Source organism: Heterocephalus glaber, unplaced genomic scaffold, assembly GCF_053883595.1.
Source record: "Heterocephalus glaber isolate CG9 unplaced genomic scaffold, H.glaber_assembly_v1.0 deba00000122, whole genome shotgun sequence".
Classification (NCBI taxonomy): Eukaryota; Metazoa; Chordata; class Mammalia; order Rodentia; family Bathyergidae; genus Heterocephalus; species Heterocephalus glaber.
Window position 1 is genome coordinate 62,841,905 of NW_028258138.1, and position 26,782 is coordinate 62,868,686.

Here is a 26,782-nt window from a genome sequence, read left to right on the forward strand (position 1 = left end):
TTAGCATGCAGAAACTCCAAATCATCTGTAGTGCATATTTAGCTACATATATACCCCATAAATATCTACTACTTGAGAAATACACCAGAATACAATGTATACTACAAAAATACACAATTCCAACCTGTATCATCTGCAAAACTGTTACATATTGAATATTAACACTTCCATAGAGGCAGGAGGGTCTCAGAAGAAATCAAACATTTTTACACATATATTCTCTCTTTAAAATACAACAAAAAATATAAATCCAGTTTTATTAAATAGTACAGTTCTTATAATCTTGCATCATATTAGCCAACTGTTTAATTTAAAAGAGAAAATGGGAATCAAGGAAGTGAGAATCTTGCAGATATCAATACAAGGCACAACTTACACTGTTGGGGGAATGTAAATTGACACAATGTGACATACCTATCAATAATAAAAGTGCATACAAATTGACCTGGAAATTTCACTCAAGGAAATTATCCTACTGATACATTCAAATAGTGGGAAGAAATATATCCACAAGAAGCATTATACTGTTATTATTTATACCATAAACAAAACTTAATCTAAATGTCCATCACTGGGGCTGTAGTTAATTAAATTATGATATAATCATACAATGGAATCTTATGTAGCCATTAGAAAAGAATGAGGTAGATTTTCTTGTGCTGACATGAAAATATCTCCAAGACTTACATTATTAGCTTTTTTATAAGAACTGGATAGCATTACAATATGTTCCTATTTGTGTCTTGACACACACATACACACATATATATATACACACAAACACAAATGTAAATAGATACATAAATGCATATATATACCATAGCCACATAAACATATCAAATGTATGTAGAAATCTTAAAGAATACATGAGAAACTGTTGATGATTGCCCCTTTGACAAAATTATTTCTTGAAGAAACTTAGTTTTCATTATTCACTGTATTGCACAATTTGAATATTTTATGAGCATGTGTTTTCTTTGCACAATAACAAGTTCTTCAAAGAACTAGCTAATAGCAGCTAAGATTCTAAAATTCCCATTGTAAAAGGACATAAATACAAATCCATTAGAACATCTTTTTCTTCCAAGAAGTTTTCCAAAACTGACTTCAAAATAGGTTTTCCATTCTAGATCTGTAAGAGAACTCAAAACAGTAAGTATAATGTATCTTGATTAATTTTTCCTGGTGCTAGATCCCAATAACTTATAAAGTATGGAGGTCTATGCCATCAGCTTCACTTTGTGATACTTGAAACACCTAAACCTTGCTTGTAGCTTCATAGAGTGGGTTGTTCTTCTCTGTGTAGCAAGCATAGGGCTGCATTTCATCCTAAGAAAGAATCCAAAGTCAAAAGCAGTCAAAAAGGACAGAAATTACAGAAACCACCTGTAGTTTTCTATCAGTACATACAGGTTTAGCATCTACCAGTAATGCTTATATTTGTGTCTCTGGGCTTATATAAACATAGAACAAGGCTTTGTCTTAATAACTTACCAAAAAATATTTGCTGATCACTTATATCTGTTTATGAGATGATGATTGTGTGAAAGTAGAAATGGAGAGGAATGAAGTGACAGGAGAATTTCAAAGGACAGAGTCAGAGTAACTAGTTACGATAGATTAAGGAGCAGGGTATGTTTTAAGATTGACTAAGAGGAAAATGAAAATGGAATTGTAAAGGCAAAGTTAAGAATTAGAGGTGGCTTTCATGGAAGAAGAAATGCCGATTCAGTTTTTCCAAAGATTACAGTCCAAATAATGCAAATGTTATGTCATTAGGATAAAATTTGAGATGAAAATGTGAACTTGAGGTAATACATAAATAGCATTTCATAGATAATTAACAAAATAAGTATACCTATTAGCATTCTAATACCAGACTTTTTAAATTTTTCAACTAAAACACTAATATTGATGCTAGATTTTCCAACTGTATGTTTAAAGTTTATAAATATTCTTTTTTTATCTTATCTTACCTCCTCAATGACAGAAGTAGCTGCTGATTTTTTAAGCTTACATTTCCTATAAAAATAAAATAAGCTGGAATTAATATAGGAAACATCATTGTTTAGACTAAAAATAGAAAAAACACTGTATTGTTGAAAATTAAGGTTCATTTTTATAGAAGCCATAATAAGTTAGAAATGAACTACCAGCAATGAGTGAAGAATGCTGCTTGAAGAATTCTGGATTTTGGGAAGAGAAGTAAAATTATGCAACAGGAGCTTGATGCAATAGAATATATGTCTCATGAAATAAATTATTGTAATTATTTCCCAAATAAAAATACTAGCATGTGCTGTTTTTCCAAGATTCTGACCTAACTGGCTTAATTGACTGTGCTTGGTTGCCTGTCATATCAACCCAGAAAAATCTCTCCTCATTCAAAGTAGTCCAGTCCAAAACAAAGATGCTTTTTGAGTATGAGAGAATTGATGTTAACATCCTAATTTACCCAGTTACTTCCATATTTCTTATTCTTCTAGTGCAATAAAGCTAAAGAGAAAAGACAATAATCACTCAATACCTGAAGGCCCTGATTTTCAAAAGCCAAACTGATCCCACGATGATCAAAATAATACTAATAGGAGGAATGATGTATTTAATATATAATTCATTTGATTTTGAGGTATCTGTAATCATAGACATAAAAATATATGGTTCAGATGTGACAAATCAAGACAATGGAATATTATTCAGCACAAAAAGAAATAAATATCAACCCATGAAAAGAGATGGATGAAATTTAAATGCTTCCTATTAAGTGAAAAAGCCAATCTGCAAGGGTGACATAATCCATGACTGCAACTATATGACACTCTGAGAAAAGCAACACTAGGAGGATATTAAAAGATTGATGGGTAGGATCAGTGGGTAAGATCAGTGCCAAGGGTAGGAGGGAGGGATAGATAAAAAGGAGGAGCACAAAGAATTTTCATGGAGCTGATACACTTTTGTGTGATACCATGAAGGGGGATACATGTTATAATTGTCCAAACCCATAGAATTAACATCAGCAAGAGTCAACCCTAACGTAAACTATGCACTTTGGGTGAGAATTATGAGTCCACGTGAGTTCAGGGATTGTAATAAATGTGACACTGAGGTGCAGGATGTTCATTGTGGGGAGGTTGTGCCTGGGTAGGGCCAAGGCTTCTATAAGGACTTTCTGTACTTTCCACTCAATTTTACCGTGAACCTAAAACTCTTCTAAAAAATAAAATCTATTCAAAACTCAAAATATATGTGGTTCAAGGATGTCTCAAGTACATGAAATCCATTTCTATTATTTTATTTTAAACACTTCTGAATTGTTTTATCAGTTCAGATCCTAGAGTTTCCAACAAGACATCATATCACTCTTGTCTTTCTTCTTGAAGGATTCATGATTGGTAAATTCCTGTGGAAGAGATGTGAAACTCAGACCCAATTCTTACAGTAAGAACAAATGGTTTTCTCACCTCTAACATTCAGAAATAAATAGGTTATCACAGGGACGGTAATTGGAAAAATAACTCTAATTCTGAAATTACCTTTCTGCTAAGACACTGAAACTAAAATGAACTCATGGCACCAAATTTAAATTATCTATAAGCTGCTGACCACAGTACAAACCTCAGTCTAAGTGCACAAATCAACAATGAATTGCCAAAGTGAGAAGAGCTTTCAAAACTGTGCTCCTGGTTTTCCTTGAATGTGGCTGAAGGGCAGCAGAAGGAAGTAAAGGGAAGGCTGAGCAAGCTGGTGTCCAGTCTTTTCACCTATTTTTAAATCCTGGATTTCTCAGTATTTTATTTTAAAAAGCTTGGCTTTACTCCTAAAAACATCAACAACATTGTTTTGAAACTGTCAAACTAATGAGGTGTCTCTCATCAGATGTGCAAGGAAGACAGAAGAAATCCCTACACTCAGTGGGAGTCTGGACTGCATGGTCTTTGAGTCCAGCAGTCTATAAATAGGACATCATATTGTAACTGGATGGTGGGAGTTCATACAGGTGCAAGGCACAATTAATATTCTCAGTAAAGCTTTATTTTAAAAATCTCTTTCTGGACTGGGGATGTAGCTCAGTGGTGCCACACCTGCCTGGCAACCAAGAGTCCTGAGTTCAATCCTTGGTACCAAAAATAAATAAATAAAATAAAATAAACAATAAAAAACTGCTTTAGGAATCATTTTTTTCCTTTTCAATACTGGAGATCAAATCCTAGCTTACTCTATACACATCTTTGGCATATTTAGTTGTTTGCTTATTTGTTTAGAGACAAGGTCTCACTAAGTAGCCCAGGCTGGGTTTGAACTTCTGATCCTCAGCCTCTTCAGTACGTTGCCATGCTAAGCTGGGAATTAAAATTTTTTAATGGTGGTCCCCTCAGGCTTGTAATCAGCTCTTCAATGTTCACTTGGAAATCAGTTGTCAGTCAAGGATTACCAATGAGTGCAAAGAAAAGAAAGAGATTAAGACAAACAAAAGGTAGAAGGCAGAAAAAACTCAGATGAAGTATACACAGGATCAAACAGAGGATCAAGGCAAAGAGATCATCGAGGCCAATAGCTGTGCAACAGTTCAAGTGACCAACCAGGACTGATGAGTTCAAGACCATGGGAAAACTCAAGAAGGGATATCTTTAGAAAAAACATGGAACTAATAGATTACCTAAATCAGACCTGTAGAATGCATTACTAGGAGTTCTTTGATTTTGTCACTGAGTTTCATGTTAATTTACAACAAATACATACACTGGAAGTTTTAAAAAGTAAAGCAATCATGAAGACTATGAAAAAAAGTAAAACAGAGGAGCATATGTTGATAAATTTAATAATCATATTTGCATATTCAAGTTAATGTAAACAGTAGCTATTTGATTGAATAGCAATTGCTATATCACTCATATGTAGGATGAGAGAAGGAAGAAGATAATGTTAAGTGCTCATCTACTATCAGAAAAAGTGGCGGCATAAGGTCTAAATTTGATAAATAAGAAATAGCGCTATGAGCATGTGGTTTAGCAAAATAGAGTTAAATACTAAAGAAACACTTGAAGATTTAAAACTACTTGTCTCTGGGAATTGAATGAGGACAGAAAAAGGGATTTGCAAATGCAGAGATTAGGCTGGTGTTTTTCAGTTGGGGCCCCAGAGCAATTTGACTTTAAATGTTATATTGACTGTGTTATATTGATTGAAGTAATATTTAAATATTTTTAAATGACAAGACATGGGAGTAGGATAGAAGCAGACAATGGAAAAACCAAGTCACAGATGTTATTATAAGATATTTAAGAAATTCCACCAGGAAGAATCTGGAAGAAAAAAGTGCCCCAGACTAACAATCCATAAAGAAAATTTATGAATGACTTTATCTTTCTCATAAAATCAGAAGTATCTGTTTAAAGTCACACTTCATACTTCAATTAAAGCCATGAGTATTTTAAAACACACTACATAAGTCAATTTAATACTATCATAGAAACAACCAATATGAGTGGAACAAACTGAATTCTAAAATATGATTTTTTACAAAAAAAGATCTGTAATATTCTTTGTAATATTATCCCTCTATTTTGGAAAGGGAGGAAGATAAAATGGAGGCTGAGAAAGAATCTTTGAATGAAACTTCCCTGCACTTATTTTCTTTCTTAACTCCAATAAAAAGGGGGAGGGCATCAACAAAAAACTAGAAGAATTACTAACCAGAAGGCAGACCTTGGGAGAGACTCCTGTTGCCAGTCAAATGGGAGACCAAGCAGGTCACAGTGGATACATTACTGTCTGAGTAGCTGCAGGTACTTCTGACCGTCACAGTGCCATCGCTGTTCTCTTCGTCCTTAGTCACACAGTGCCCCTCTGGAGTCCAGGAGATCTGCGCAGCTGGCTTGCCGGCAGCTGCCTCACACACTACCAAAGTTTTATTCTCACTGAGAAAGATGTTTGCTTCAGGGGGCACTACAGAGACGTGAGGAAAATTATACTTCAGCCTTAAGATCAGAGATGAAATTTAGAGTTTTTTTTTTCAGTCACCAATATGGTGATGTGGTATATCACAATATGTGGCAGCTCTTACCTAGCACTTGGAGTTGATACACATTATGGAAATTCCCATTGGATGTTACTGTTTCACAGATGTAAATTCCATCATGAGTGACAGCCACTCCATTAATCTGAAGGTCAGGACTCAGGTCAGGTCTGGAGGCCCAGGTTATTCTCCCATCAGTGCAGTTGGTGTCAATGGTCTTATTTGTTTCTTTTTTATATGCTCTTGTGCAGAGAGACTGGCCTCTGAGGGTTATTTTCCATGTCATTAACATTACTTTTGCCAGTAGGACAGGAGGGCAACAGAGCACAGCCTTTGTGCCCGTGGGTACAGACTCTAAAATGTTAACTGGACACACACACACACACACACACACACACACACACACACACACACAGAGGAAGAAATGAGAAAAACAACTTCATAAAGAACTTTGTATGTTAACGTTCATCCACAATAGGTAACACAAAATTGCATTACAACATTGCTTTGTTGGTGCTCATATCAGAAATACTAGGCTTATATAAGAAATTAATGTTCATAAAGATACATAATGTATATTATATATAAAAATGAAATTCAAATATTAGGCGATATCTTCCATATTTTACATTACAATGGAATCAACATGTATTATATACTGAAATTGTTAGGAATTTTGATATATAGAAATAGATAAAAATATATAGAAATAGATACAAATATAGAATTCTAAATTAAATGCTCTAAAATATATTTTGATAATTTGCAATATTGTATTTATCACACAATTCAAGCTCCTCAGAAAATAAAATGCTCCCCAGAAAACAAAGTGCAATAGTTATGTGGTGTCTCCCCCTAGTTTTAATAAGTACAAAAAAAATCAGTAACATCAAAACTAAATGCCTATCACTAAGGGTGACTTTTCAGCCAAACATATATGTGGAAAGTATATGGTACTTTCGTCAAAAGTAACTACTATGGAATTCAGGTTGAACTAGTTTAAAATTCAAACTTTTTAAGAGAATAATGAATGATATTAACAGATCTTTAAATAAGTTATAATTTCATCAATTTAGCTATACCATGTAAATAAAAACTGATGATGCCTAAAAATATTTTTTTCTGGTGGAACACTTGCATGGTGTATAAATTTTAAAACAAGGAAAGACCAGATTTATTTTCCTTTGTAATTTTTTCATAGAAATAATTTTGTAGAAAAAGTGTGATACTATCAAATAGCTTTTAGATATTTCTCTTTGTTTAGTCACACATATATTACAAAAGAGTTTATCTGTGAATTGCACATCAATTTTGTTCCTACATTCAATCTAATTATTTGAAGTAAATTTACAAATGGAGCATTTGTGTTCAACTTTTAAAATAATGATTAAACCCTGTAACTTAAAACCATTATCCGACACAGAACCTCACACTGCCCACAAACTGACATAAGGTGTCTCTGACTGACAGGGGTTTGCTTCAGGTGATTACTGAACCAAGCACCTGTCACAACTCCTCTGTGACAAAGGTGAGTATCAGTGATGTTGTCACTTTAATGTGAGCAAGACCACCTATAGTGGGACAGACATTTGGTGATGAATCTTGTTTTTGTTAAATGCTTTATTGAATATTTCTCCTTTCCTGTTTTAGTGTCACTTATCTCTTCTGGGTACCAAGCCCTGGTATTTCATGGCAGAGAAAGATCACATGACTAGATGAAGAAAGAAGTCGGACTTTAATAGAGCTTTCCACTATCCCAACTAGGCAAATGTCTAGAGGCAAGTAAGACCATGCCTTGTATGGGGAACATCTGGAGAGTGGGTCATTCAGAAACCCTTATACCAAATACTCAGACCAACATATTCCTCAAGTAGTCAGAGGGCTGGACTTCAGACAGGGCATCAGCTACTGTTTCTAACAAGGTTCAACCCTCCGTCCCTTTGGTGCTGGTCACTAAATATGAAAGTGTATTACCTTCTGTAAGGGCGGAGGAATTGTTCTCCGTCATCTGCTTTCCATCCATACACGAATTAGCTGAAGCTAGAAAATATTTAGGAAAGAACAAGGAAGTTAATTTTTAATACTCAAATAGAGTGAGTGGAAGCCACTGCTGCTCCGCAAAGTCTTATTCATCAAGACAATGAGTTAACTAAAATTAGCAAAAATGACAGCAAAAAATTTAGAAGTTATGCTATTCAAGGATAAAATATGTTAATGTCTTGAAAACTAAATTCATAAAGTATTGATCAGTGATATCCCATTTATGAAACATCTAATTTCATCAACAAGGTAAACTTGCCTCTTTCCCTCCTTCCCACCCCCTTCCCCAGCCAGGAAGGTCTGCTGAGGAGAAGCTTCTGTTCTGAGTTGGTCCTGATTAAACTCCTTTCTCCAGCTGCCACTCCCTCATGAAAGTTGTTTGGAGCAAGGGTGGGCACCTCACCTCCTCCAGATGAACAAAATACTGCCTTTTCTCAAGCATGTTATAATCAGACTGAGAAGAAGGCATGCATCGCCCTTCCTTCCTTATTTTTCATACTTTGAAAAAGAAAAGAAAAAATATGTAGAATCTGAGGAACAAAGACGAGGAGTCTTACCTATTCTAACTTCCTTGTTCCATAGTTCCTGAGACTGACATGCATTCTTTCTCTCCGGTTTTATAGAGTTTCTTATAATCAGGATAGCCCTAGCCACCTTCAAACTTGGTTTCTATAAAAACTGCTATACTTTAGGATTTTTTTTTTCCTAACTCAGGACCTTGTACTTGCCAGGCAGGGGTGGCACTACTGAGCTACATCCTTTGCCTTATTTAGGTTTCTTTAAAGCTATTATACAACGAATAAGAAGAAATAGGATTATTTTGTCATTATAAGGTACTCAAACTACCCATGACATAGTATAGTTTTATTTGAAAGTGGAGTTGAACTAAGCATAAATGTGTGTTGCAAAAGCATGAAAGTAAAAAATAAGTATAACTGATATGCTAAACATAAAGAAATAAAATGCAATAATATAAAAATGTTCAGTTACAATCACAAAAATTACACAATGGTGTATTGTCCAACTGTAAAAAATAAAATCCTGTGATTCGCAGAGAGTGGGATGGAACTGGAAAACATCGTCTTAAGCAAAATAAGGCACAGAAAGAGAAATACTGCTTGTCCTCTGTGATATGTGAGTGAAAAGATGACCTGAAAGTTAGAAATGATAGTATTAGTGCTGGGGGAACAGGGGTCGGTCGACTAAGTTGGAAGAAGCATGGATGGACATGAGCTTGATGTACACATACATGAAAATATAACAATGAACCCCAGTAATCTGTAAAATTAATGTATCTCAATAATTATAAGAAGAAAATAAAACTATAAAAAAGCAGAAAAGAGTGAAAGATGTATAAAAAAGCAGAAAAGAACAAAAACATGGGCAACAAGCAGAAAACAGTAATAGCTATAACATATTAATCAAGTACACAAGCAATCACTTGAACATCAAAGCATCAATTTTTCAGGGTATCAGGATGGATCAAAAAGCAAGATCTGCCTATATGTTATCTATAAAAATTCAGCATAAATATAAGGACCAATAGAATGATTCACTGATATAGATGGAGAGTTCAGCACTCTATCAGAAATGGGCAGTCTACGGCCATACCACACTGAATGCGCCCGATCTCGTCTATCAGAAATGGGCAAATCCAGAATGCACAGAATCAGACAAGGCATAGCTGAATTCAATAAAATCTTCAATGAACTGGATGTAATTGACATCTATGGACTTCTCTTTCCTACATCAGCAGAACATACATAAATAACTCTCAGGTTTACATGAATTTGTGCCAAAATAAAGCAGGAGTCATTATGTCAATTTTGGACAGAGAGTTCATGAGGATAGTTGCTTTCTTTATCTCTCATATCATTCCTTGCTCTGAACTTTTCTCTGCCCAAAATAAACCACATTTTAAGCCATGAAACACATCTTAGCAAATTTAAGAGAACAGAAATCACAACACAATATTTGCTTTCAGACTTCATGGAGTTAAATTAGAAATCAATAACATAAAGGTGACTGAAAAAGCAGATTATAACACACATATAAATAATGCATGGGTAAAAGAAGAAACCTTAAAAACTCTGAACTAAATAAAAATGGAAATATAATACAAATTTTAGGCTAAGTAAAAATGTATTACTTACAGGGAAATTTAGAGTATTGAATGTATATATCAGAGAAGAAGAAAGATTTAAAATCCATCCTTGAAACCCCAGCTTAGAACATGTGAAGTAGAAGAGCCGATTAAATTCAAATAAGCAGGAAATAATTAATAAAATCAGAGCAGATATCAATGAAATATAACAGGAAATCAATAAAGAAAATCAACAAAATCTCATATGGTTGTTTGGAAAGAAAAATCTAATAGGCCAATAGGCAGACTAGTTAAGAAAAAAAAAGAGAGGGCGAAAGCTTATAATATTTTAATAAAATAAGGAATATCATTAAAGATTCCATGGACATTAAAAGGCTCACAGAAATACTATGAATAACTCCATGCCCACAAATATTAAAACACAGGTGAAACACATAAATTCCTTGAAAGATACAATCTGCCTCATCTCAGGAAGAAATAGGCAATTTGAATGGGTCTATATTTATCAAGGAAATTCAATCAGTAACTAATAATCTTCCAAAAGAAAAGCACCAAACTCAGATGCATTCATTGTTAAATTCTACCAAATCATTGAAGAAGAAATTAAACTAATTGTGTACAGTCTTTCAGAAGATACAAGCACAGGAAGTACTTCCTAATTCACTCTCTGAAGGGGGGTTACCTTAATACAAAAACCAGACAAAGACATTATAAGAAAAAAAACCATAAACAAATATCTGTCTTGAGTACACATTTTAAAAAGCCTCTACAAAATATTAGCAGAAGGGCCGGGGATTTAGCTCGGTGGCACTGCACATTCCTTGCAAGCGCAAGGTCCTGAGTTCGATCCCCAGTACTAGAAAAAAAAATTAGCAGAAGTCAAATCAAAGAATGTAAAAAGGATTATACTCCATGGCCAAATGGAATTAATCCCAGGTACACAGGGCTGGTTCAACACTCAAAAATCAGTGTAATCTATCACATCAACAGACTAAAGGAGAAAAAAAATACTATTATCAATAAATGTAGAAGAAGCATTTGACTGAATCTAGTACTTTCATGGTATTTTTTTTAAATCTCATAAATTGAAAAGAGAAGTGAATTTTCTCAACTTGATAAAGATAATCTACAAAACTGACCCCTATAGCTTATATTATACTTAGTGGTGAGACACCAAAGTTTCCCTCTAAGACCAAACACAAAGTAAGGAAGACCACTTTCATCACTGTTTCTCAACTTAAAACTCTAACAATGATATTAGACAAGAAAAGAATGCAAAAGAGATTTTAAAAATTATTTGTTTAAGAATGACATTAGCTGTGCATAGTGGTGCACACCTGTAATCCAGAACTCTGGGAGGTTGAGGCAGGAGGATCACAAGTTTCACACAGCTAGGCAACTTAGTGACTTAGCAAGTCCCTTTCTCAAAATTTAAAAAGGGAGGCCTAGAGATGTCACTGAGTGCAAACGCTCTGGCTTCAACCCCATTATAATGACAATCAAGTGAATGAAAGACAAGCCACAGACTGGGAGCAAGTATTTGCCAAAGACATATATATTTGATAAAGGATTATTACCAGAACATAATTACTAATAGCAAGAAAATAACCACATCAAAAAATGGGTCCAAAACTTTGACAGCTCAGCAAAGATATGTATAGATGGCAATAAGGATATGAAATATGCTCTACACCACATGTCTGCAAGGAAATGCAAAGTAAAACAGCAATGAGAACCCACTACACACTGAAATCTGGGGAGGAAATGAAGAAACAGGAACTCTCATTCACTGCTGGAGGGAATAAAAAATGGTAAAGCCAGGTGAAAGACTGAAAGACAGTTTGGTGACTTTTTTAAAAAACCAAACACATGGCCAGGGATTTAGCTCAGTGGTTCGACAGCCTGCCTCGCAAGTGCAAGGTCCCGAGTTTGATCCCTGGTACCAAAAAAAAAAAACCAAACACAGTCCTCCACTATATGCTTATTATCTGTGATATTTGTGTATTATATTTACACTGACTTCAGTGAAACAACCAAAAATATATAGAAGATCACAAATTATGAAGAAGGTGAACTGGGGAAAGGTACAATGAATGCAAATAAAAAGCAAAATAGTCTGCTTCTACAAATAAAAAAATAAATAAACACACTCATACAATCCAGCAATCACATCACTCAGTATTTACCCAAAGGGGTTGAAAACTTATATCCACACCAAAACCTATCATAGGCGATAATAACTTGACCCATAATTGTCAAAACTTGGAAGCAGTAAGATGTGCTTTAATGGGTAAATGGGTAAATGAAATATGATACATTTAGAAAATGGAATATTACTCCATGCTTAAAAGAAATGAGCTATCAAACCATGAAAAGACATGGAGGAAAAATAAAAAGCATATTAGAAAGTGAAAAAAAAATCTGAAAAGGTTATTTATGGTATCATTCCAACTATATTACATTCTGCAAAAGTATAACTATTAAAATAGTTAATATCAGGGGTTTCCAGAGGCTAGGGGAGAGGAAGGATTAACAGGTGAAGCAAAGAAGATTTAGAGGACAGTGAAACTACTCCTTATGATACTATAATAGTACATACACGTCATTAAACATTTGTCTAAATCCATGGAATATGTAACACCAAGAGTGAACTCTAACTCACACTGTAGACTGTAGGTGAAGATGATGTGTCAAATGTGTAGATCCCTCGACTGTAACAAATGTACCATTCTAGTGGAAGATGTCGATAAAGATGGATATTTTTCATGTGCAGGGGCAGAGAGCATATGGGAATTCTCCATACATTCCACCAGGAATCTAAAACTGCTCTAACAAAAGTCTAATAATTTTCTTATTTCAAAGTTAACAATAATGGCAAATAAAATTTTGGAGACAATAGAATACAGAAATAAGCCACTAACACCTATTAAGGCTGAGTTATTTAAGATTATTCTGGGAAAATAATCTATGTTTGAAAAACTGAAAAAAAACTATGTATGTTGAAATAGGTACTAAATACTCACAGAAATAATTTCAGAATAAAAAACTTACCAACACTCAAAAACATAAGGAATATCATTTAGATAATAGTCTATAAATACATATAGGGCAATGCAAGATCCTGAAACACAAAAACTATATAAACATCAAGCATTGTCCTTTTAAAGTTATCACTACAGGATAAACATTACAGCAAGTGCCATTGTCTTTGCTCCTTTGTTGCATTATTGAGTTGCTCAGTGACAACAGGACCTTCCACTTCTGAACTTTACCGTTCTGGAAAGAGATCTGTGGCAGAAGAAGGAATATGCACTGCTAAATCTGACTCCTAGTTTAACAACTTTTTGGTCATATTCTTCAGGCCATCTTTGGATTGCAATTGCTAATGAACATATGAATTGTGACAGTCAAGCAAAAAACAGCAAAAGCACTGCTCCAGAATGAACTTTGAACCTGCTCTCCTGTTTGGCATTCTCCTGCTTTAGATCCAAGCTGCCCCTACAGTCTCTCACTTTACATTTCAAAACAGATATTTCTTCTTTGAGACTTATATGTACTTAGTATATATCAAAGTGTGGAAAAGATTTTACTGCAAGCACCAATGAGTAAGTAAGGATTATAATGATGTGATTATCAAAGGCTGGTATGAAACAAACAGGGGTTTCCTTAGCTTTGCCAAAATCACCTCTCATAGACTGCAGACTAAAGTAACATTTTATAAGGCAAGCTCTTACTGGCAATTGTTGGTACTCATCTTTTAAAAAAAATTTATTGCCAAAGTGAAAAGCCATAAACACATCAAAATAAATAGTAACCTCTTCTCTTCATGAGGTTAAGTTGAGAAGTATCACAGAAAGTTCAAGGAGGCCAACCTGGGCTACACAGTGAGTTCAAGGCCAGCCTGAACTACAGAGCAAGACCCTGTCTCAAAAGAAGAGAGAGAGAGAGAGAGAGAGAGAGAGAGAGAGAGAGAGAGAGAGAGAGAGAGAGAGAGAGAGAGGAAAATATTGGCATGTAAAGAAAGCATGAGGCCAAATGGGAATTTCAAAGGGCCATAGATAGTTCAGTGTTGCCAATAAGAGAGAAAAACAATATGTGATTCCAGTTGAGCCCAGATAGTGTGTAAGAAAAGAAATCAATAAATATGAAACAAGGTGTATAAAAATTTAAGAAAAGAAAACTGGTTCTTTGAAAAGATCAACATTTACAAACCAATAACTACTCTGAAAAAGAAGAGCCACTAATACAGACCTGCACTCAAGAAAGAAATAATGATACACTATAATTGAAGAAATTAAATTTGTTGATAAAAAATCTTCACATCAAAATTGCTACACTGGCAAATTTAAGCAAACATTTAAGGAAGAAGTTAATGCCAATTATATACAAACACAGCAAATCAACAAGGAGGTCATACTTCCCAACTCACTTTATGAGGATAGAATTACCTATTTATCAAAAGCAAGGAGAAAAAATAAAGGATATATATAAAAACAAAAGTGTCAAGCTGTCTTTATCTGTAGCTATTACTGTCAGTGATCTATAAAAGAACTCCTAGATCTAAATTAATTCAGCAAAGTCTAATATAAAACATTAATAATATTTTAAACAATATTTTTCTATACTAGCATAATTTAAAAAGAAAATCTAAAATCAATTTTATTTGCAAATAGTACAAAAGAAAACATGGGAAAAAAACTTAACAAAACATGGGCAAGCGTGGTACACTGAAAACTGTAAAATACTATGCTGAGATAAAGAAACCCTAAACAAATAGAACAAAATACCTTGTTGCATGGAAAGACTCAATATTGTTGTCAATTCTCCTCAAATTGATACACAAATTCAACACAATCTTAGTCAAAATGAGTTCATCTTTCCTGCAGAAATTGAAAAATGATTCCTAAAGTTTATATGGTAATATGTGACCATTAATCTTCCTATCTCCATTGGACTAGATTAACAAACCTACCAGATTAAAGCACAATTCAAGGTGTGTCTGTGGGATGTTTCCAGAGAGTGACATGTAGCCCAGCAACCTGAGGGGAAAAGACCCACCCTGATTTGGGTGGCACCAACCAACAGACTTGCAGCCTGGATGGAATGAAAGGGAAAGAAGGAAGTTGGCCTGCATTTAGAAAGCTCCATTGTCCTTAACCTGGTACATATTTTGGTACTGCCACCACTTGTCAATATCAGACTCCAGTTTCTTCAGCCTTTTGATGCAGGCTCATGCCAGCTACTTTCTAGACTTCCAATCTTAGACTAGCACTGTATCCTTGATCCCTCTCATTCTGCAACTTCCAGCTTCTTGGACTGAGTAGCTCCTGAATCTTCTGGCTCCCTGACATATAGACAGCCACTGTGTACTCTCTTGCCTCTGATCCTATAAGACTACCTAATAAATCCTCTTGTGTAACTATATGTATGTGTGTGTTTCTATTGATTCTGCTCCTCTAAGAACTTTTACCAATATAAAATGCAACCCTAGCTTAGCCAATGTAACTTTTTGTAAAAAAGGAAAAAATTACCTAATTTGAAGGTCCACTCTGAAACTACACTAATCAAGACAGTCTGGTATTGGTTAAAAGTGTATTGGTTAATCAGTTGAAGAGAACAGACAGCCCAGAAATACACTGACATGATCTGCTGATGTTAAATAAAGAGGTTAAGGCAATTTAAAGTAGAATAAATGTCTTTTTCAACAACTGCTGATGTAACAAATGCTTATCACATAAAGAAAAAAATGTTTAACCCTTCACATATGCACAAAAATTACCTTCAACTGCATAATTGGCTTAAATGTAGTTATTGTACATAATCCAGTCACCTTCCAAAAGCCTGCCTCTGAACACATAAGGTTTTGGAGAGATGTTTTAGGTCCAAACCATGACATTCCAACCCTGGTCTGCACACTTACATGCATCTTTTCATGCAAAATGCATTTAGTCCATCTCTAAGTGTCGCCTACATTTTAACAATTCTAGCATTGTTGAAAAGTCCAAGTCCAATATCTCCTCTGAAACTCAAGGTAAACTCTTAGCTATGACACCCTATAGATAGCGAAAAGGCAGTTAATCACTTGCAACATAAAATGACTCAGGATAATCATTCCCATTCCAAAAGGAAGAAATGGGGAGAAAGAAAGAAATTGGACTGCAACAAGACTAAAACCTAGCAGAGCAAACATTAAAGCCCACAGCCCCTTATCAGGCACACCGGACATGTGGGTGGCCCTCTCCTGGACTCGCTTTGTGGGGTTGGGGGTACTCTATGCACTGCCTACAGCTTTCCTTAGCAGATATTTCACATTACTAGCATCCTGAGATTCCTGGTGTCTCCGTTGCCCTTTTGGCTTCACTCTCACAGCTTCATGCACTGCCCTCTCAGAGATACACTCTCTAGCCTCCCAGTCCTTCTGAAATTTAAGTGGAAGCCTCCTTGACCCCACCACTCTTGCATTCTGCATGCCCACAAAACCAGCACCATGCCAAGATCTAACAGTGCTTGAGCAGTATCTGGGTACCCTTGGGCCACCACTGAAGAGGCCTCTGAGTATTTGGATGACTGAGCACAATGAAGCGGATCATAGGAAATCAATTTCATAGGCATCCATTCTCAAGCAGGAGGCCCAGGAGCTCTCTTCCCAAATGAAACCTTCATAATTTTGCATTCTTTGGCCTCTAGAGGAGGGTGAAGTCTTGCTGATTACTGAGATATCCTCAAGGCAACTTTTCTATACTCTTGATGGTTTTTTAATACTACTCTTTTCAGCAACCAAGCTCTCCTTGGCCCCAACTTTACAGGTGCTTCCTTTCTGGCCACCAGAAACATTTTTCCAATTATTTAGCTCTGTGTTTTGCTCCTGATTCTAATGGTAGGTATGGCTCAAGGCAGCCAGCAGTACCTGTGCCACAACCTAAACCTTGCCTTGAAATTTCTTCTGCCAGATTAGTCTGCTGCCCTTAATGTCAGTCTCTTGCAGAGTCTTGTGATATGAGCAAAATGTAGATAAATTTTCTGCCAGAGCTTAATTCACATGGTCTTCCTTTCAATGGAGTCCTTCTTCCCAACTGAAACCTCCTGAGCCTACATTTTCCTTATCATTCTGGTTTTCTGAGCTCTGACCAGAATCTATATCAAGCTCAGCTTACACCATCCCAGGGCTTTTTCCAGCCAGCAATTCCAAGCTTTCCAAACTCCACCCACAAACCAGTTCCAAGGGCTTCTGAATCACATGGTCAGGAATGGTCAAGGCAACAAACCCACTCCTGCTACCAATTTATGTCTTGCCCACTTTTCCTCACTGGGACAACATTTACCCACAACTTAAAGGAAGAGAGGTTTATTTTGGATCATGGTTTTTGGAAGATTGAGTTCATAGTCAGCTAGCTCCAAGGTAGGAAGAACACAATGAAGGGTATGGTGTAGGAAAGCTGCGCACATGATGGCAGCCAGGAAGCAGAGAGTGAAGGAAATATACACAGAGGGAGAGAAAGCCTTCTAGGTCACATGTCCAGTGACCCACCTTCAACCAGACCCCACCTCCTAACAGCAAGTCAGCTATAGCACCCCATAATTCAATCACATTTCAAAAGCCACAGCCTCTCAATACATGAGTCTTCTGGGAGACATTCCAAATCTAAACCCTAACAGTAACAATAAAGGAAATGCAGATTAAAAGTTGTAAGATAATGATTTCAACACTATGAGCATAGCAAAAACTAAAATGCTAATAAATTCTGGAAAGAAAGTAGAGCAAATGAAATACATATCATATTAATGGAAATGTAAAATAATATAATTACCCTGGAAAACTTCTGCTAATGTTTTTCAAAATTAAACGTGTGCCCACCATGGAATGTGGCTATTCCAGTAGTAAGAATACAAGAGAAATTAAAATGGCTATCCACATATGACATATACAAGAATGTTCCCAGTGGCCTTACTCACAGATATTTATTCACAACAACCAAAAACAGGAAACAATTTATTAACAGGTAAATATAGTTACATTATCCACACAATGGAGTGCGATTCAACAACAAAAAGGAAAACACAACACTGATGAATCTAAAACTTGTTCTGAGTGAAACAAGATGATACAAAAGAACACATACAGAACGACATAAAATACTAAACTAATAGAAAATAAATGTACTGTGGTAACACAAAGCAGACCAGTGGTTGCCTGCTGGGGCGGGGGGGGCGCAAAAGCAAGGATGGGCTGGAAAGGTTCATGAGGAATATTTTAGAAATGATGAATTGATTTTGTATCTTGTTTGTGGTGATGATTCACAGGTATTAATTGTCTAAGCTCATCAAATTGTACATTTTTACATGGATGCAGTTAATTGCTTATAAATTATTCCTCAATAATAATAAATTAATAATATATAATAAATTGAAAAGAGGTAATAATCAAAAGTGGTACTACAACATCATTTTAACACATTAGAACATACATGCTTACAAATAAACACAAAACAAAATAATAAGCAAAAACCCTGGAACTGCCAGGCATTGTGGTGCCTGCCTGTAATCCCTGCTACTTAGGAGGCTGAGGCAAGAGTTATGAAACTATAAGGCCACCTAGACAACTTAGTGATACTCTATCTCAAAATGAAATGAAGAAGCGCCTGCCTCGCAAGCGCAAGGTCCTGAGTTTGATCCCCCCCCCCACTGAGAAAAAAAATGAAATGAAGATCTGGGGCTGTAGCTCAGTGCTTCCCAGATTCAATCCCCAATACTCTCAATACTATCGAGAGAGAGAGAGAGAGAGAGAGAGAGAGAGAGAGAGAGAGAGAGATTGAGAGAAGGAGGAGGAGGAAGAGGAGGAGGGAGGGAGGGAGGGAAGGACTGGAAAAGTAAAAAGGAAGGAAGGAAGGGAGGGAGGGAAAAGAGGGAGGGCCAAAACCCTTGGCACTGAAAATAATGATTTCTTTTATAAAGGTATTTTTCTCTCTAAATCAAAATTGTCAACAGAAATAAAAATATTTGTGATTTTACTATGAGTGAAATCTCTTAGTAACTGTAAGCACCAGAAGTTTCCTGTCCCAGATCGTCACTGTCATGTGCTTGAGCTGGCGTTGCATAGTCATGACTCTGCAAACCGACAGACCATGGAGGGCTTCCTCCACTGAGGGAAACAGCACATGACTTTCTTGCAATGCCAGTTTTACCTACTGTAAAATGCTGAACATTTCAATACTGTATCAGAAATAAAACGGTAAGCCAAGCCCCCTCCCCCGTAAAATTACAAGTTTCCTGGACTTTCTGGAGCACTATCATGGACTTCCAATAGAACCCATATAATGCTATGAAAGCCATGACATTAAAGGCAGAAATTAAATTAACTCATTTGGATGACAAAATCTTACTTTCTCACCCTCTACTGTGTAAGAAAAAAAAGAAAAAAGAAAAAGAAACCCGAGAGATGCGTATTTCTAAAATTTCACCACTGCCATTAACAACCTCTGATTCAGCAATTGTTATTAGCCAAAATCAAGCATAGATTATGTCATACATATATAATTAATGCTCTTGTTATTATTCAATATTTCTAATGTTCTGGGGTAGAAAATTTTTTAAAGTTGAGGTTTCTTGACTTTTCATTCATTTGTAGGTCATTTGGAGGAATACAAACATTGCAATTAGGGTTCTTATAAATTAATTTTAAATTAAAACCCTCAGATTGGGGCCAAAGTGTACACTAAAAAATGAATCTATGATCTCATAAGACAGCTACAAAAGAGAATAATATATAATAATTTTATTTTTATATTTCTATTCACATTTCTTTAAAGGACTAAAGACCTCTATTGAGCTAAAAAGAATTTATTCTTATTGCTTATTATTATCTTCACTTGTTATTAAACATTTAATAAATTTACTACTTCTGAAAAGCAGAACACAGAATAAATACATATTGCAATCTATAAAAATATCCTGACATTTTACATGAGGATCAAATAAAATTTCACTCTTCATTTAGTGGCTCAAACTTAGAAACTGTTTACTTTCAAACTTCAGTAACTCTTTAAAACTTTTTTGAATAAATATAGAACTGAGCCATTGTGAATTGGGATAAACACTAGGCCATTCATATGGCCAGAAAATGTGAGGGATGGATTTTACTTCTTTATTCCTTACTGAATATGTAAGTAATTAAATGAATTTATATGCCCCCATTTTCCCCTCTGCAAAACATAGACTATTATTTTTATTTACTGAACAAGTAAGGGATAAGTAGAATATCAAAGTACATTGCAAACTAAGCTATTAAGTTTATTGTAACCAAGAATACATTTCTCATAGACTCAAGTTTTCATTTAAAATGAAGACAAATTTGTAACTGAGACATTAGTCACACAAGGATTTAGAAATTCAAGTGATATCACCAAAGCAACCTTTATTTAGCTATATTAAGCACATGACATTTTCTAACCCCCAGTATGGTAATATCAAAAAAGTACAGAAACATTTTACTATGAATTGCCTAGCTCAAAAAAAAAGCTTACATATCAATGTAATATTTTAGTTAGGGAATCTCTTTACCACATTTTATAAACTACTATTATATTTGTATTATAATATTATAATTGTACTTAGAAAAGTGATATTTCATGAGAGATTTTGGAGTTATAAATGAGTTGAAGAAGTTATGAAATTGCCTTTTTTAAAGAAATCTTGAAAATAAGATTATTGTTATCCAAATGGGTTAATTATAGTTCTGCCTTTAATCTAATGGTTTTCACAGTTTCACTGAGGACGAATGGAAATCCATGTCAGCATGCCAAGAAGTTTAGGAAACTTATAGTTTTTGGAGGAGGGATGCCGTCATACAATTTTATATCTGTGATAGAACATGAAAGCAGTATCACCCTGCAAGTATAATTAAAAGCAAGACCAGCTTTTCCCCAAATGCTATTATTTCTAACTAGCAAACAAAAATGATTGAAATAAGAGATCTATGTGATCTTTTTCTCTATCAAAGCTACCTGAAGATTGATGTATTAATTTTATGATAGATAAGATATCATTCTATGATCAGTTTTTTTGAGATGGCACCTGAGTGGCCACTTGTCAGGAATAGTGATGTTTTGGGGCTGACAGAGAGAGACTGGAGGCTTTATAAATATTCATTTAATAATTATAATTCATAGCAAGACACATCATTTGCCAAGAAACTTTTTAACCTAATGGGCACAACAAACATTAACTAATCAATTATACAATTAGTGACACTGCAATAGCAATAAAGTATGGAAAATGTACCTTGAGCTACTGATCCCAGTATTGAGCTCTGGGGTAGGCAGCCTGTCAAATGGTCCCCAGTGTTCTTCCACCTGATACTCATGTCTTTGTCTAGTCCTGTCTTAAGTATGAGCTGGACCTACTAACTCATTTCTAACAAATGGAATACAGCAGAAGTGATGGGATGATGCTGCTGAGGTTAATTATGAAATGACTGGGCTCCTGTACTCATGTTCTCTTTGTCATTCATCTTGGAACACTGCAAGATAATAAATATTTGCTTTGGGTAAACTCGTTGTATGGTATTAGGTCACTAATACAATAACCAATGAATGAAAAGCAAAAATGGAGAAATTAGCATTTCAAAGAAAAATAATATTATGTACAAATGACTACAGAAAATACTAGTATCTGATGAAAGAACAGAGTGATTATTTTTCAGGTTTTGCTATTATACTAGTCTCAGATTTCAGAATTTGTTTTTCCACAGATAAATGTATTTTCCTATGAAAAGATAACAGAAAAGAAAAGTAAATGTTTGCCACTTGTTATGTGAAGAAAAGTCTTAAAGTAAGAACTAAGATGCTCTATGATTGGTATCCGAATGTCACCAATGATCTTTAAGATAGGTAAAAGAGTAGTTTCTGTACAGTAGGAATGAAAACCAGGTCAAAAGGGCCCAAGAAGAGGTAATCCAGTAAACAAATGTAGACTTAGTGTCTCAAGAATTCTGACCTCAAAAGAAGGGAAGAAATGAGACAGCGGTTTTATCTGGTCATATCAAATTTGCAAGAGAGAAATGGAATAATACCTGGAACCATGAGAACTGAGAAGGTATTTACAAGGAAGGCCCTGCAAGTTTGGAGAAAGGCAAAAAAAGGAGAGGATGACATTATAAGAATGGAGAGCACCACAGGCCTGTAACCTCAGCACTCTGGCAGGCCAAGACAGGAAGATTACAAGTTTGTACCCAGCCTGGGCAACTTAGTGCCTAGTAAAATCATATCTCAAAGTAAAAATTGTTTTAAAAAGGGCTGGAGATGCAAAGGTCCTAGGTTCAATTCCCAACACCAGAAAAAAGAAAGGGGGGGGGGAAGGGAGGGAGGATAAGTGGGAAAGCATGAGACAGATAACAAAGTGGAGGTTTGCTTTTTCTCTAAGAGAGGAACAAAAAAGGTAAGTGATTATAGACACAAGACATTTTGAAGATATTCAAGTTAGTAAATCCTATTTGAGTGGCTGCTTAGTGACAAGCAGCTGGGCAGAGCTCTGGATATGACAGGATACATGAGCCAAGGGCCTGGCACTCAGAAGCCTTACCATCAGGTGCATTATAGAAGTTCACAACCGGTGATGGGTAAATCAGGATGCCTCCCACCACCTGCTGAATAGGAGAGACAGCGGGGGCAGTTTGTATGATACATAAACCAAAAGAAGGCCAGGATAGTGCTCTTAACCCCAGCTCCCATCAAAATTGCCTTCAGAGATTCATGAAAGTTCAGATGCCTGGAAAAATCTGATTAAGTAGTCTTGAGATAGTACCCCAATATCTTTAATATTTAGGGTCTATAGAAGATTCTTTCTGGCAACCATTTTAAAATTACTACCTTAGAACAAGCCCTAGGAAACTTCTAGAAGGGAGCCAATTAGGGACAGATAGAATGATTTTTTTTAGAATAAAAATAATTACATTTCATTATTTGGAATCTGCCAAGATTTACCACTTGAACATTCATTTCAAAAAGTTGTTGGGCCAGGGATTTAGCTTAATGGCACTGTGCCTGCCTCACAAGCGCAAGGTCCTGAGTTCTATCCCCAGTACCAAAAAAAGAGTTAATACCACAAAATGGATCACATAACCAGCTATTTTCATAGTATGCAATGGATAAAACTTTGGAAAAACTAACATTTCAGTAAGAAAATGTCAAGAAAACAGAAAAGAAATTACTAAATACTTTAAAACTACATAAACACACACAGATTGGCAAAAGACTTTTACTGTGTCACTGAATTTTCTCAAATAATACTCTTGAAACACACCCAGGTTTCCCCAGTGTTGATAGAAAGAAAAACATAAATGCTGCTTTCCCCTTCTAGCTCTGATCTTTTCCCTGCTTTGCTACCCAACTTCTAGAATGAGTGGTGTGTGCTTGCAGCCTCAACTTCCTTCCCACACACCCAGCAAACACAGCACTCTGGCTGCTCCCACACCCTCTACTCAAACTGCAGTTTCGAAGGGCACCAGTGTCTTTATAGCCAAACTTTTGGTCTTTCTGCAGTGCCTGTGCTCTTGGGTTGCTTGACAGATTTTGATAGTGTGAAAGCTGTCAGAGTTACAATGGAGCTGCTTGCATTAAAGGCCTAACTTTATAAAATAGAACAGGGGCTGCAAATGTAGCTCAGTGGTAAAAACACTTGCCTAGCATGTGTGAAGGCCTGGGTTCTATTCCCAGTGCCACAAAGCATAAAAATTGAAAAACAGAATGAACTAAATAAAGCCAGGAAATTGTGAAGGAAGGAAATCTCATGTTTATGTTTAATAATAAAAACTATTATAAATGACCATGTCAGAACCATAACCTTGTATAAAAACCACTATAATCTTATACAGAAAATACTCCTATAAGGATATCTGTTCAACTATTGTCTGTTTAATATTGGACTGACCCCACCCTTATTACTGATCTTTGTAGCCAAGGATTATTGCTTCAATCTATATGAAGTAATCATCAACATTTTTGCCTTTACAAAGTTGCCCTGGCCTCAAGGTCTTTGAATACAAATAGAGTTCATATGATATGCATATTCCCTTTGCAATGCAACTCCCAAATACATTTACTAACTCTTTGGAGAATCTCTGTTTATTATCTAAGTTGACAACATAATTGATCACTTTTTCCTTATCAAATCCCTTTATTAGCCTCTGCAGAGACACCTATGTGTTTCCCTCTGTCTCCTTCCCTACCTGCACTGTCCATTCCTGTATCATCTCTGCAAGCTACCTACTTCCTAAGGCACCTTAGCATGGGTATCTTCCCAAAGCTACACCTGATCTTTCTTTTTGCATCTTCTCTGATCATCCTCCCCAACCCTCAGAACTTCAACTAGACCTCTACACAATTGACCTTGTTTTTAGCACTCTGGTCATAGCTTCTTACAGGTTGTTTGTCCCCTGGAATGTTCCTCTCACAACAGTTCATGCCTACATTTTTCTGTTCATCTTCATCTTAAATATCCCTTCCCTGTCCCTCAGACCATATCAGACTCACCAATGATACATTTCAATTTTTCCTTATACACTTATACTATTTAATTATTTGCAATAATTATTTAATACTTACCTTTCCTACCTGAGGCTGAACTCCATGACAGTGGGATCTGTGTCTGTTCTGACCAAGTGTCCCTAGCACAAAGCACAGTGACTGATACTCCTTTACTTATAGTTTGACAGAATAACCAATTCACACTTTAACTGTGACTTATTTTTCCCAAGCAAGAATTCCAAGCCTTTAGTTACTATTTTTTCCCTCTTAAATGCTTCCTATCATTTCAAGTGCATCAAATCTAAAAATCATAGATTTCCCACAAGCCCCTGTCACTTCTCTTTGGCTTCTATTTTTGGTGCTGCGGAGGGGTTTCAAACTCAGCTTGTCCACCAAAAAGTGGGGTGACATCCTCAGCAATTCCTTGAACATGTTTGGGCTTTATTTGCCCACATATAAAGTGAAAGAATTTAGTTTAAAAGTTTCTAAAGCCCTTCTTGTCTGAAAATTTTATACTTTTTAGTAGTATCATACATCTTCATTTCACAAATAATTTCTAAAAGATGGCTAAATAATTTCTAAAAGATGAAAATAACCACATGTAGACCATGGTGCTGAAAACCAACAATAAAGAGAAAACACTGGAAGCAGCCAGAGTAAACAGCAAATTATATGCTGGAAACAGTGATGTGAGTGGCCAGCTGACTTCTCATCAGAGATGGTAAAACAAAATTAAGATGCTAGAAGAAAAAAGGTCAGCTCAGAACTATATATATATGGAAAAATATGCTTCAACAATTAAAGCTAAATACTTTTTCATATGAAAGAAAACTTAGAACTCTTCACCAGCAAACTTTCACTACTAGAAATAATTCAGGATAAAGGGAAATGATACCAGACAGAACTTAGTAATTTAAGAAGAAATGAAGAAATGAAGAATATAGGAAATGTCCATGATAGTAGATATAGCATGTACCACCCACAATCTCTATCAAGTAATGAATCTTTGTGTCTATTACTAGGAGCACTGTCTGCAAACGGCCTTTGATTTTTAGCATCTTCAGAGATTGCTTCAGTTACTTTGCCCAAGGTCAGACCCTTGTAGGACAGTCCACCTCCACCAGACTGAGCAAGACAGAGCTCAAAAGGATGAAGCACACTGATCAATGCAAAGGCTCTCCAGGGCCATTCTAGCTCCAGACCTCACTGTGGGATCAGATGAATTTGACAGTTGATTGAGACTGCAGGTGGACTTCTTCCTCTACCAACATTTTGTGCACAAAACTGTATCTCAGAGTCTGAGTCTAAGAGAACTGGAATAGTACCAATAACTCAAGTGCCACAGCTTTTTAAAGAAAATTATTTCTTTAGAAACAGAAAAAGGTTATGCTTCAATACTAGACTTTTCTAGTGTGTTTTTCTTAAATACAAATAATATTTTGTTCTTAGGATGGAGTCTAGGTTTTCAGATATTCAAGACATAAATTATAGCTAGGAAACCTTTGAAACTAGTTAGTTTTAATGCCTGAACAATGTCATTTCTTCTGGGGAAAAAGGAAAATGAGCAGACTGTAACTGTGAATACTATATGAATTTGTAATATTTATTATTATCATTACTTTAAAAGTAATAGGTGTTGATTTTCTTCTTAGAAGTTGTTAGCATCATAAAGTCCTAAACTATTTCATAATCACAGATCTGCCCTGTAGATCTGTAGTCAGGAATTGGCAAATGTGTGTCAGTAGCGCCAAGAACAGAAGAAGCATAAATACAGTGTTAGTTACAATATTTTAATCACTCTATAGATTAAGTTTTCCAATACAACATAAAACCAAATGATCCTTGGGTGAATTTATTAGCTAATGAAATACTCATAACCCTAATAGGAAGCAGTTTATTTACAGTGAACATTTTCATTTCTTCCCATCTCTCTATTGCCATCCTTGACCTACTAGCCTCCCTGTATCTATTCTCAATTCATTCTTCAATTTCACAAGTTTCTTTCCTCCTTTTTTAAGGTTAAGCACAAAATTTATAGCTCATATTGTCTCTCTTCCTATTTTTTCTTGTATCTATATTTTCTGTTACAGAATAATTATGGTT

The 26,782-nt window shown here is 35.5% G+C and overlaps 1 protein-coding gene across 2 annotated transcripts in view; it reads right to left on the reverse strand.

The window, feature by feature from the left end:
* Nucleotides 1-227: 227 nt before the first annotated feature.
* The window catches only part of LOC101724227 (cell surface glycoprotein CD200 receptor 1), a 62,724-nt gene continuing 36,169 nt past the window's right edge, over nt 228-26,782 (reverse strand). Inside the window, exons 4-9 of one of the 2 annotated variants that reach the window (XM_087215505.1) lie at nt 7,991-8,056; nt 6,065-6,382; nt 5,695-5,946; nt 2,528-2,633; nt 1,977-2,022; nt 228-1,329 (exon numbers count right to left, since the gene is read on the reverse strand). In XM_087215505.1, the coding sequence (XP_087071631.1) occupies nt 1,258-1,329; nt 1,977-2,022; nt 2,528-2,633; nt 5,695-5,946; nt 6,065-6,382; nt 7,991-8,056 (860 nt within the window). In that variant the 3' untranslated portion in view covers nt 228-1,257. The remainder of the gene's footprint in view (nt 1,330-1,976; nt 2,023-2,527; nt 2,634-5,694; nt 5,947-6,064; nt 6,383-7,990; nt 8,057-26,782) is intronic. The other variant, XM_087215513.1, reaches the window with a different exon arrangement.